The 13,939-nt window shown below is 39.6% G+C and overlaps 1 protein-coding gene across 1 annotated transcript in view; it reads right to left on the minus strand.

The window, feature by feature from the left end:
• MMS22L (MMS22 like, DNA repair protein) overlaps positions 1 to 13,939 on the minus strand; it is a gene marked incomplete in the record, with an annotated part of 1,809,169 nt that overhangs the window by 1,467,903 nt on the left and 327,327 nt on the right. The window contains 1 exon segment of the mRNA XM_044065731.1: positions 3,506 to 3,696. Within this exon segment, the coding sequence (XP_043921666.1) occupies positions 3,506 to 3,696 (191 nt within the window).

Consider the following 13,939-nt stretch of genomic DNA (forward strand, 5'->3'; position numbering starts at 1 on the left):
GATTGTGTTGAGACCATAAACTCCTTAGGTACCATTGCAGTTTTCTCATATGCAGCCTTGCTTGTGGAATCAGAAGAATGCACGATGCCATGTAACCCAGGGCCTGCAGGATTTTCCTTGCAGTCATCCGAGTTTGTTTTGTCAGATTTTTGAAGTAATCCGGTAGTTGTCTTTGTTTTTCTTCTGTGAGAAAAGCCATTTGGGTGGTTGTATCTAATTCTGCACCCAGAAAAGTTATTCTTTGGGATGGCACAAGTCTTGATTTGTTAATGTTGACTGTGTATCCCAAGGCCTGCAGTAGGCGGATGGCATAATTCAAATGTTTTACCAAAGTTTGCTGGCTGTCCTCTTGTATAAGGCAGTCGTCCAGATACGGGTATATTTGAATCCCCTAAAGTCTGCAATTACTGATGCCAGGCATTTCGTGAATACTCTGGGCGCAGTAGATAAGTCAAAGGGCAATGCTGAGAATTGATAATGCTCTGAACCTGCAAGAAATCTGAGGTGTCTTCTGCAACTTTGTCTAATAGGGACATGCAGGTATGCCTCCTTGAGGTCCAGAGTTACCAGCCAAGACCCCTTGCCCAGCATGGGAAGGAGGTGCTGTAGGGTCAGCATTTTGAATTTTGGCACAATGAGATAAGTATTCAGTGCGGACAAGTCGAGAATAGGCCTCCATTGTTTTTCTTTTCTTGGGACAAGGAATAGTCTGGAATAAAATCCTTGGCCTTGTTCTGCGAGAGGAACCTTTTCTATAGCTTTCATTTGCAATAGGTTGGCAATTTGTTTTAAAGCCTCTGCCCTTTGATTTGGTGGCAGATTTGGCATTCTTTTTCTTTCTGGTAATGTATGGAAATGGAACCTGTATCCTTTGTCTATTATTTGCAGTGTCCATTTGTCCCTTGTAATACTGTGCCAATTTCTTGAGAATAAAGATAGCTTTCCGCCCAAAGGTGCTTCTAATTGAGCCCTGGTCGGCGGGGTCAAGGTGAAGTCATTGAGTCTGTCCTTGTGCAGCAGTTGTTGGTCCTGCACTACCTCTCTGGTTAGGAGGCTGCCATTGACGTCCTCTGTAGGAGCCTCTAGCTTGTCCTCTACCTCTGGCACGCCTGTTCTTGCCTCTTTGAAATCTCTCTTCTGGAAAGGACCAATTCTTAGGCCAATTTCTGCTGAATCTTGGTGGTTGGACCTGGAGGAAATATTTGACTGTTTGTACAGATTTAGCCTTTTCCTCAAATTTCTTTAAGACCTCCTGAGCAGTGGAGCCAAATAACTTTTGCTTTTCCAGTGGAGCATCCAGAAGCTTAGCCTTAACATGATCTGGCAGAGATTGTTCCTTCAGCCAAGCATGTCTACGTATGACTGCACCTGTCATTGCTGACCTACATGAAGCTTCCAATGCATCATAACCACACTGCAAGAAATGGTTGCTACCCTGTTGTGAGTTATGTACCAGATCCTGAAGTGACTTGCGATCTAGGGGTTCAGGTGAAGACAGTTTTTTCTGCAATTCATCTAACAAATACTCTTGGTACTGTATCATATGAAATTGACAATTTAAAGCCCTCATAGACAGAGTGGAAGAAGTGTACACTTTTTTACCCCATCGCTCTAAAGCCCTGGACTCCCTTTCAGAGGGGAGTGGATTTTTAGTAGTGGCAGCTGCAACCCCTTTAGGACCCTGGGAAATAGTTTCTGGGTCAGCAGAGTGGGCCTTGTAAAGGAAATGATGCGAGTCCGGTACCCTGTAGTACCTATCGGGTTTAACAGGAGCCGGAGGAAGGGTGTCAGGGGTAATGCTAGACTCAGAATATACATCATCAATGACACTTAAAACAGGAGGAATAGCCAAGGGTCTATGCTGAGGTAAATGAAAAAAAGTCCTCAATCTCTTCCTGGAATCGGATAATTCCTGGCCCTGCCATTGGAAATGCTCTCTCATGGAGTGAAGGGTCTCCCCAAAGGACAGCTCTTCAGGAGGGGAGGCAGAGGGAATAGATTCCTCTGCATCAGAATCCTCGTAGGCCGTAAAGGTCTCCTCCTGGTAGTCTGAAAGAGCAGAGCCATCAGAGGCCTCATCAGAGGACTGTGGATCAGCGGGCTCAACCCTGGGCCTTTTGTCTAGAGGAGGTTGAGAGCCCCTGTCCGGATGAGGCTGAGAGCCCCTAATTAAGGAAATAAGGTCCTCAGCCAAACTGAATATCTGTGAACCTGTAGTGGATCCCTGAGGAATAGTCTTGGGAGGCAGAGATTTTTGTTGTTTAGCAGCTTTAGCCCTAGTGAATGCTTTTATGGACATGGATGCAGGGGGCCTGGCTGCTCCAGGTGCTGGTGTAGTTTTGTCTAGGGGAATGGTGTCGGTAGTTTCCTGAACACCGGTTTCCGAGGGTAAATCTATAACCAACTCAGAAGAGGCCTCCGGGGCCGAGGTTGTCGGTTGTGCGGTTTCTATGGTCGGAAGTACCAAGGACTCTGTTTCAGTCGAAACAGAGGCATTCGCGGTAGGCCTAGGCGTGGTTTCAGCCAAAACCACGGTCCACGTGCGTCGGTCCTTGTCCTTCCGTTTTTTGGTTAAATGAGAAGTCAGAGTCTCCGACGGCATAATATAAGAGAAACTAGCCCCAAAAAATTCCTCTGCAAACTCCGACCAACGCCTAAGAGTGCGTCTATTAAAGGAGGCACAGGCAGTACAGGCCGAGACGTCGTGGTCTGGGACTAGGCAGGGGAGGCAGTAGGAATGGAAATCCTTATGAGGTATTTTTTTCCCACAAGTCAAGCAATTATTAACTTTAAGCGTTTGATCTGACATCGGCTGAGGCAAGAAAGAGTCCCCAATGGGGTACTTAGCTTTTTGAAGTCTTCGGTAGCTGAAGTTACAGGAGCTGGCCGAACGGCACTTGCGAACTGCTTCTGCTGCGGGCACCACGTGGCAAGAAAGACTGAGGAAGATGGCGTTGGCTAATACTTTTATACCCCAGGCGCTCTGACATCGGGGAAAGGGCGACATCAGCCGACGCCGGACCCAGACTTTGGAATCCGGCCGACCTAAGGGCTGCCTGAGGCAGGACAACCCATATGAAAGGACTGCAGATGCATCCTTGAAGGACATCCACTAGTTGAACTTGAATCATCTGGGTTGTAGTCTAGGCATTTTCCAGTCTGTGCGACTGGCACATGCACAGTACAGATACTGTTTAGCACATATGGAATTTTTTAATTGAGAAATATCTTCTCCTAAATGTTTAAATGTGTGAGAAATACCACTAACATTCTTACAGTTCAATGTCAAGCAAAACACTTGCTAATTTATGAAGCAAAAGCACTATCAAAGCTAATAATGAGTTTCTAAATCATACAAGTCCCGAGCTGAACTACGGCCTGAATTAGGAAAAGGCCGCCTGGTATCTAGACTGTACTCATCAATAAATGCCACAGTTAAAAATCTAGAATTCACATCAGGAATATAACGTAGAACATAGTTAACAGATACATAAACTCTCCTTACCGCTTCAGAGATCCACTTGCAAGATAAGAGTCAATTGAAAAAGGCTTCTCAGCATCGCGTATATCTGTGGTGCATGTGAAACATGGAGGCCTCATACATCCAATGTCGGTCTCGACTGGTTGAGATATGTACGGAGAGATAGGAGGTGTAAGAGAACCACTGAAGTCATCATCCATGGTCCTAATATGGACCTGCACTACAAAATTAAAAAAAAATCCAAAATTCTTATTTTTGAAAATAGAGAAGGACTATAATATCTACTTGAAAACAAACTCAGCAAAGGCAACACAATGAACAGTTAAAGTAAAAAATATGCACAGAACTTGGCACACAGAACTTTCTGTAATTGTCTTAGTCCCCTTCCACATACAGTACAATATCCTACATATGCTTGTGAAAACTGACTCCAACCCAGCTCCTAGCATAACCAGAACCTCAGTCCTAACACCATGCTTCTCTGAAATTCTTCTAGCAGCTGTATCCTGTCAAAGAAATAATGTCACTGTTATAATGTAATAATGCTACCCTCAATACCTTCTTTACAGAAACTGTACAATCTCTTGCTAACTCCTTGCCTCCTGTTAGCTCAACACTCCCATCCCCCCTGACTAGCACACCCCCCTACCTATCATTTAAGGCCAGTTCCTACATCCCTCATCTTTACCCTAATTACCAAACTTAAACCATGTACCCTCTCAGCCGATCTCCTACCAGCTGAATATCTGCAAATTGCAGCAAAAGTAATGTCCTACCTATTTCCATACTTTTCAATAGAACCATTACAGAAAGCTCCATCCCATCTCTCTGGAAAATCTCTCACATAATCCCACTTCACAAGGGTCGTAACTCTACAGAACTTTCTAACTTTTGCCCCATAGCCCTACTCTCTCCTCTAGCCAAAGTAATGGAAAAACGCATCCAACAACAACTACCTGATCACCGTCTCCAAAATAACCTACTGTCAGACTGTCAGAACGGCTTTAGGCCTTTCCATAGTACTACTACTGTTCTCATCCTTCTCGGATTGCATTAACAAACATCATAACAATAATAAGCTTTCTGCTGCACTCTTTATTGACCTTTCTAAAGCTTTTGATATGGTGAACCATCAAATACTTCTAGACATACTAAAATCTCTCATTCAGCTCACAGGCACTACAATGGTTCAAGTCCTATTTAGAAAATAGACAGCAATCTGTTCTCTGGGACAATAACCTTTCCACTCATCTTCCTATTACTCTAGGGGTCCCACAAGGCTCTATCCTGGGACCTCTCCTTTCCTCAATATTTATTAACGATCTACATTTAAATATTCCTCAAGCCACCTGTATTCAATATGCAGACAATTCCACACTAGTGTGTACTGCCTCCTCAACAGCTGAGCTTCAAACCATTACTCAAACTGTATTTAACTCAGTTGAAAAATGGTTCCTACAACGTTGCCTCCTACTAAATGCCAAAAAAACTAAACTATCGCTTTTTACTCCAACACTAAAGTCCTCTCCTATTGATCTCACTGTCAAATCCAATAATGGTACTGTCACTGCACTGGACCCGACCACTAAACTATTAGGCATAACAATTGATCAACATCTTAACTTAGACTCACATATTAACATGAATATCAAAACTGTTAACTGAAAACTTGTTTCTCTCTACAGAATAAAATATTTTGTTACCCCTGAAGCCAGAACCACCATTGCCCATACCCACCTAATCTCTACCCTCCTCTATGCCTCACCCATTTATACTAATCTTTCCAAAAGTAACCTTAGTTAAATGGCAACCTCTAACAACACTGCCAGATTTGCCACTGGCTCACCCTTTAGAACCCACCATTGTCTAAACCTCAAACAGCTAGGATGGCTAGAACTACAAAACCAGATACAACTTCAACAACTTATCATCCATAAGGTACTTTATCAGCCCAACAATACTCCTATTCTCAGTAGCCTAATCTCCCCTATAGAAATCTTACTACCCTTTGCTCAGCAAATAAATTACTAGTAACCATCCAGAAATCATATAATAAATCAGGAGACTCTCTTTTCTCTAATTCTGTAGGGAAAATTTGGAACAGGCTTCCCAGAAACCTACAATTCATCATTACCACTCTTCAAAAATCAACTAAAATTACTCCTTAAAACACAATGGCTATGCCCATGCATTAACCCAGAGTAACACTAATTGTACAGCATTACTGTTTTCACTCTCCTTCAACCACCTAGTAGGATTACTAAGCCTCCTTTTACTCTATTTTTCAAGCATTCTATTGTCTGCAAACTACCCTGTAGTACATACAATTGGAAAACTACCCCTGCTCCAGGTACCTGTATTTTAGCTTTGAATGTATACCGGTTGTTTTACTTGATTGTATAATTCTGAACAAACTTAATAATTGCAATCTTTCTTTTCCTACTCTTCCACATGTCAAATGTCAACCCCTTAACCATTGATATTTGCTTCTAGAACTACTGTATTGCTAAAGTGTTACACATGGTTCTTTTCATGCTGTTTTTACAATGTTAGCCTACAGCAATCATATATTTAATGTATTATTTTGATGTTTCTTTTCGTGTCTTTTCATTTTTTGTACTACTGTTATATTAGCATAATTTTGGAGCTCATCTCCCCGGGCCTCTACTGAAAATGGACATGTATCCAGTTAGACTAGACTAGCCCGGTCAACAAATGTAAAATAAAAATAAAATGTTTTCCAAGGTAGACATTTCAGTTGATCTGAAGCCACTGACTTCAAATGGGAAAAGGCCAGCTTTTCTAATATAAGTACAGCTCCAAAGGGGGGGGGGGGTTGGGATCCCATAAATGAAGTCTTATAATGGAGATCTTTATGAAAATGTACCTATCTTTAGTAATGCCATGGAAGAGTATAGCCCAGTACAAAAACTGGAAATAACTGCAAGGTTTACCTTAATGGAGAAGTACTTCAGTCTACAATCAAGATTCACATACTAGTAGTCCAAAACAGATAGACTAGGACCAAAGTTGGGTTTTAGTCCATCGGAAATGGCCCATAAAGAATTTATTTGTATATTTTATTTATTTAATATTTGTTTTCCAGGATAGTCCGAACTGGACAACAAGTGTCCGGTTTCAGCAGAGTCCTGGGGAGAAAACCTCCATAAGTTTACAGAGAGAAGAAAAATTTATAAGAGAGATATTACAGACTAGTAGCATACGATTGTAGACTTTACAGCCATTAGTATACAATAAGAGGATATTCCCCCTTTTGGTTGAAAATACAAGTGTACAAAACATACAATGAGAGTAGATAAGAACCTGGTAGAGCATTGCAAGATATTTCACAATTAAATAAGACTATGTAAATGTTTAAGTTTCCATATATACATTCCAGGATAATATACATCTTAGCATATATTAAGAGTGTTCTCTTTGTCAAGGAAATAAAAATAATCCAGATTACTTAAGAGGAGAATAAGGAATTATCCCCAATTAATGGAACTGGAGAAGCTTTGAGCCTGAGTGAATTTATAGCTGGTGCTTGCTTGATGGCTGAGTAAAAAGCATTTTGGTGATGCTTAAACTCAGAAGCTTCTCCTGCAGGTGAGACATAAGTAATAGTAACCAAATCTACAGAGGCCAGTAAAGGGTTACAAGAATGGCTTTTACTTTGCATTGTTTGATTTTTTGAATAAGCCACAGGGCAGAAAATCACTTTTGAACTACAGCATCCCTGGGGTGCTCCATCGGAAGGGGACAAGAGGAAAATGACTGCTGGGGCTGGGGATGGAAACATTTCACAACAATGCTTGCCCCAAATGTGGAATAACTTTCAAGCCGCAATAGGACTGAAAGATTACACATGTGGCATCAACAGTCAACAGCTCAGTCAATATACCTCAGAACTGGCCTCTGCTGCAATCTGATTCACCATCGAAAAATGAATGGACTGAATGTCCCATTCCTTTACCCTCATAGCTGTTTAGCACAATGGGTAAGAGCATGTTAAGGTATGTTGTCTAGTTACAATCAAGCCTAGTGGGATGGAAGTCATGGAAAGCGCCAGCTGCGTAAGGAGATCTGCTAGGTAGGCCCGAGTGACAGAACAGTCTGACAACATGAACCAAATGGTTCTTTATTGCTCCTCAACCTACGACAAACATCTATCGTGGATGACATTTTGAGTACTGGTAACCGAAAAGGGTTTCTCATTTTCAAACTCGTGATCTCTATTTACCACTAAAGATGCATTCAACAGGATTTGCATATTTTGATCTGATGTGACATAAGGTCTGAATTCTAGGACGGCTGGATGCGAACTGCTCACTACAGCATCTTTATGTGGACTCCAGCGTGAAGCACCAAAGAAATGGATGCTCAATCTTAGGATTTTCACATATAGCTAGGCTGAATCCATGCTGAAATTTACGATTATGGAGACGCTGGACTGAAGAGACAATATCTGATCTACTGATAGTCATGATCTACAATGAATGATGTCCAAACTGCAACCAGTAAATGTCAACAGCTCAGACAGGGTCAACTGTGACTTATGAAGTTCACTGTAATGCCTACAGAACAGGGTATTTTGATCAGGGAATTTCTGGAGATAATTTAAGCCTGATCCAGGAACAAAACAAAACCTGTAGCTAAAATTAGGTTAAACAGTTTGAAGATATTCTAAATCAGAAAGAGAAATCCTGGATAATCGACACTCTTTACTACTGGCCTTAACAAATAATATTAATATAAAACGTTTATATTTTTCATAACTATTCTTTACTAGCCTTGGTAATTTCCAATGATTACCTAATACCGCAAATTATTATTATGATCTGCGGTACGATTTATTATGGTCCTGTATGTTTAAGTAAACGTAGTGACATCATCCAATTATGTCTAATTTTTTATTTAATTATGGATGTTTATTGGTTCAATTATTCCCACAGACTAAGTTTTGTGAAATTGTTCTGGGTTTGGATTCTAAATATTTTTTCCCCATTCCAAACCAAGTGCAGGATGCTCATTTTTATTTTGTATCTACAGAGACACACAGATTAGTATATGGCTGAGCACTAACTTAGTTTGACAAAAAATGTTATGGATGGCAAAAACCACAAAAAGTAGTACAAGAGACAAGGACAGCTTGTAGGTAAACCAGGCAGGATACAATGTTCAGAGAGGTGCATAAAAAATCCAAAGCCTGGAAATGTAGAAATAACAGTAAAAGCACTTTATTCCAGCCAAATAAAAAGATCACAAAGCTTTCAGGATCAATCCTTCATCAATGTGTAAAACATAGATCAATGAATCCATTTAAATATCCAATTAAAATCCTTAAGATCACATGACAGAGTTCTGTTCTAAAAGAGCTCACAGTCGAAATAAAAAAAACATGTATAAAAATGTAAATTACACATCCACACACAAAATACTATTTCAAACATAGTGTCACCTATTTTGAAAAAGAGACAGCTAACTGCTGTGTTTAAACCTGGAAAATGGTCTGCTTCTAACAGTATAATCCATGAATATTCACATACCTCTAATTCATTATTTAAATCACCCCTCCCTTTTTTTTCTTATATTTAGTATTAATTACCCTAAAATTAAACTTGCGGTTATCCCCTTTTTATCCCTTATATGTTTACCTAAAGCATTGGTAGCTACCTCTCTACGCATTTCAGATTTATGTTCAATAATTCGGTCCTTCAACTTTCCTATGAATTTCCCTATACAAAACGCCTGACAGACCTTGCAGCATGCCATGTACACAACAGCTGCAGTATTACATGTTGCAAAATGCTACATACTTCTTACTACTATTTGGGTGTATGAATTCACTTCAAGTATTAATATCATCGCAGCACGTACAGTTATAACATGGGAAAGTGACATGTTTTTTATTTATATTTTTATTTTTACGATCTTTATAACAATCTTTGAGGATAGGACAGGTTCAATATGAGAAAAGAGGGGTTTCTCCAACTATTTTAGTTATCTCTGGCATATTCTTCAGAATTCCCCAATTTTTCTTGATAATACTCGTAATACCAATCGACCTTCAATTACAGGTGGTAACATATTGTGTGTGATCATTCGCATTATAGCTGTTACTAACATTAGCTGTTCTACGATAACCAGAAAAATGGGTTTCTCTATTACATCTCTCCACTGTAACTTCATGCGCTACTTGGCGTAGGAATGAGTCACTACAGCCACAGCGTTTGAAGTCTGTGATCATCCTAAGTCTATTCTAAAATTTTCATCATCCGTGTTGAGGTGACTGGCCCTCAACATTTGTCCTTTAACTACACCCTTAAAATGTTTGTGTGGCATGCATGGACATAGCAGTTAGAGTGCACTTCTTTCTTGTGAAAGGAAGTAGTAATACCATTATCACATCTAGTCAAACATCTAAATAATTGATGGTAACCACAGAAAATGAGCTGTGAATTTCAAAAAATTAGTAGTGGTATTTAAATAATCAATATACGTAAATAGCTCAACATTCCCAGCACCAAAAAGAAATAGATCAGCAAAACATTTAAAAAATAGGACCCTATCATGAAAAGCATGTGAGGTACCACAAACAAATTGCTTTTCACAGTGCGAAACTACAATGTTGGCATGCGTATTTGCCATTGGGGTGCCAATGACTGCCCCACTTTTTGTAATTATGCACAATCATTAAACAAACATTATTGGCTAGTGCCCCTTCTGTCAACTTGCATATGGTTTCCACTTCCCTGGCACCATACCACAAGTTCTACACAGAAAACCATGCAATGTTTCCAATCCATATTGTATCGGTATCACAGTAAATAATGACAAGTCCCTTGTATCCCTAATAAAGCTTTTGATTTTATACAAATGCTTACTTAAAGTAATCTGTAAATAATCTGAAATGGGTTCAGTGTCCACCCAGAACCAGACACTATGGGGCGCATAGGTGGACGAGCTATATTCCTGTGAATTTTTGGAAGCCCATACAAGACAGGTGTAATGGAGCATGGAACTGTAAAATAAATAATTCGATACTAATGTCATTAGGGAGCTGCAATTCAAATATACACACATTAACATTACTTACACATTTAGACACTTCCAACATAGATATCTCAGCGAAAGTGTCAGTCATTTAAAAATTCTAGTACAAGCTCATTATATGTGTTTCTATCTAAAATAACTATTACACCTCCTTGTCTGCCTGTTTAACAATAATATCATTATTATTTTGTAACTTTTCAAGGGCCTGAAATGCGGGTTAAGTTATATTTCTTCTTTTCTGCCTTTGTATAGTAATTGTGAATGTCTCTCTCACAGGCCTCAGTAAATACATTAAAAATGGGACAATTAACAGGTGTAAATAAACTAGTTCTTACATACCTGTTTGGAGAAGGTAGATGTATCTTTAAAAATCAGTTTCAGGCTCATGTTTCTTACAAAAGAGCCTTAATAAAGTGCAGCCAGTACACTGTCCACATTAGACGTTATAAAGCCCAAACCTTTATTTAAAAGTTTTAACTCCACTTCTGTCAACTGAAAAAAAAAAAGACATTTATAACAGTTCTCGTCTATTCCTTAGCGCCGTAAGTCCTTCTCAGAGTATTCGGCCCTTTGCCGCTCCATCTGTTCTGTTGTTGTCTTCGGGTCTGCTTTCCGCCCCTCGATGTATCTCCGATCTTCTCTCGGCTTGCTGACGAACTCCAGGCTACCTGCTCCACCTTCTCTGGTAACGTAATCAGTATCACAGCCTTCCCTTGCAGAAAATCCTCATTCTGCGATGTTTCATTCACATTCACTTTGGGGGTTATTTTCGTAGAGCTATTTATTTCTCGTGATGGAACTACAGCATTATTCGAGTTTGATATCTGCATAGTTTTATTTACTGCAGTTAGATTAACATTTGAAGTGCTAATAAGTTTATTGGGGAAAACTCATCAAGTGAATCCATTGACTGACTTAATTTTTGTTGGGTGGTACTTCCTTCCTTAAGTTGCAGACATGGGACGTTCCTTGGGCCGTGAAAAAAATGCACCCATTTTTAAAAATCTTCAATGTTTCGATATAACTTGCATTTCTTTCTCGCAATCAGTCTCAGATTTTACTATAGTTTTACAGACACTGTACTGGAGCAGTTTTTTGTCTTACCTCTCCATTCACTTCCAGAGAGTAGAGTCTGGGTTTAATACTTCCATTCACTTCCCTCTGTTGTATGGTGTGCCTCAATTCTATTTTTGCTTCCTTGTTCACTGTATACAAGATGGAAAGGTATCAGTTATGAATTATACACTGATGATCCTTAGTTTTCCCTTTTCTCCCCAGGATAAAGTGATTATTCCTATTTCTGAGGACTGCCTGGGTTCAACTGCCCAGTGGTTGATGCAGAAATGCTTAAGCTCATACACAGAGTCCCTGCTGTGTGATGGCACCATTCACCTTTCAATTCTTCCACTGATTTTTCCTTTAATTAGATGCAACAGCAGTATTTTGGAACTTCTGTCTCGGGTCCATGATTTGGTGCAATTCTTGATGACAAAATAGCATTGACGAATTAGGCGTTAAATGTTGTCAACTGAGGAATATGACCCAAATTAAGCATTCTGACCTATCCATATGGGGTTAATGCCTGACTCTTGCTCACCTAGAATACTAGAATGTCCTTTACTTCAGGCTTAATGACAATCTGGCATAAGTGAGGTGGGTGCAAAATTCAGCTGCCAGAGTGCTGACAGATACTTCTTGGACCAGTCTTATTACTCTAGTTTTGGAGGCTCAACATTGTCTTGCAGTTGCTGTCAGATGCTTTTTTAGATCTCTAAGCGCTCATATCATTCACAATCTGAGCTCTTCTTACTTAAAGGTGCTTCTGAGACCCTGTGTCCCAGCCAAGTATCTCAGATCTTTGGAGGAAGGACTGGCAGCATATAATTTGCTTATCTTGATCCAGTTCTGTGGAATCAGCTGTCAGCTCTAATTCTAGGGAGTTCATCTGACAGTTGCTATAGGTAAGTTTAATCTTTTTAGGAGAGTTTATTGCGACCCTGACAGAGGTACTTGCATCACACACAGCTAAACTTTTGTTATTAAAATTATACGATTGTGTTTAGTTTCAGTTGCTGTTCTCGGTGTTACACTGAAGCTCTCTCTCTCTTACAGACTTACTTTTGTTTGCTGATAAGATGTACATATTTTAAGCAAATTGAAGACTTTTAACACATACATTAATACTAAGACGTTATTTTCATAATTTACTAAATGAACATATCCAGTTCTCAGAAAAACCTCTTAGAAGTATTCCACCATCAGTCAAGTAGTACTGTATCTGCGTATAACTGTATCACTTAACATAGCATAACTAAATTTCTGTAATTTTTGTACATAGCTCACGCTCTAAAACTTTAACATCCGTAAATGCACATTGTATTTCCCATTTTTCTTACAGTACCGTTTATCGCCTGTTAAAATGTCATACATGACTATGATGAAGCTATGACAATGTCAGTACATCAAATCCTACTGTTCTTTATCTGTAATATACAGCTGTGTTATATCACTCTATTGTTTACATACTCCAGGTTAAACCCTAAATTAGCCCACAAGGATAAGTGTTGTACTCCAGTAAACAATTTAATACATAAACTGTACAGCCAGACTAGTCAAAATAAATACAATCACAGAAGTGGGAGGCATACTGACACAAACTGAAAAGTCTCACTTATAATGAAAACTCCTGTACATTTCATGTCTACAAATGCACTCCGTCACGAATGTCTAAAGCAAAGGAAAATTCTCTACTCTAAATCAGATCAACTGACGTAAAACTTAAAATACTCTCACTAAGTCACTACATCCCTACAAAGTAACACAAATACTCTCAAAATTAAGAACACTGATAGGTCTTCTTTAAGTGATAGCCTAACAAGTGACAAAGACAAACCTGGTGTCTGCAAAGCTACTTCTCATCACTCTAACTAGCTTCACTTTAAAAACAAGACCCTTAACAGTAACTGTTTTCCACACACTTACACCACCTCGCATAAGTCATCTAAGTTAGTAAACAACCAAAGCTCCCGCGTTTGCTGCAATCCACACATCCACAATGCAACTCTTCATCCGCGCGAAGGGTAACGCTCCTCGCCATTGGTCATCACTGCACAAACTCCTCCTTCGCCCCACCCATATGTTTGCAGCCGAAATGAACATGTCAAGAATTGGTTGTGGAATGCATTTCTGATTCAATGTTTTGTTACTTATTTAAAATTTTCCAGGTAATTTTTTGAAATTGGGATGGAGTTGTTTTGGAGTGTAGGGTTCATCTTGCAGTACAGTTACACGTGGAGGTGCATTCACATTAAACTGACAGGAATATTATGTATATATGTATTTCTTGGATTGTTAGCAACCAGGTAAGCGAATTTGGTTGTCAGCCCTTTTCGGCCACAATCG

The sequence above is a fragment of the Protopterus annectens genome, chromosome 1.part0 (genome assembly GCF_019279795.1).
Source record: "Protopterus annectens isolate FY-2018-M chromosome 1.part0, PAN1.0, whole genome shotgun sequence".
Classification (NCBI taxonomy): Eukaryota; Metazoa; Chordata; order Ceratodontiformes; family Protopteridae; genus Protopterus; species Protopterus annectens.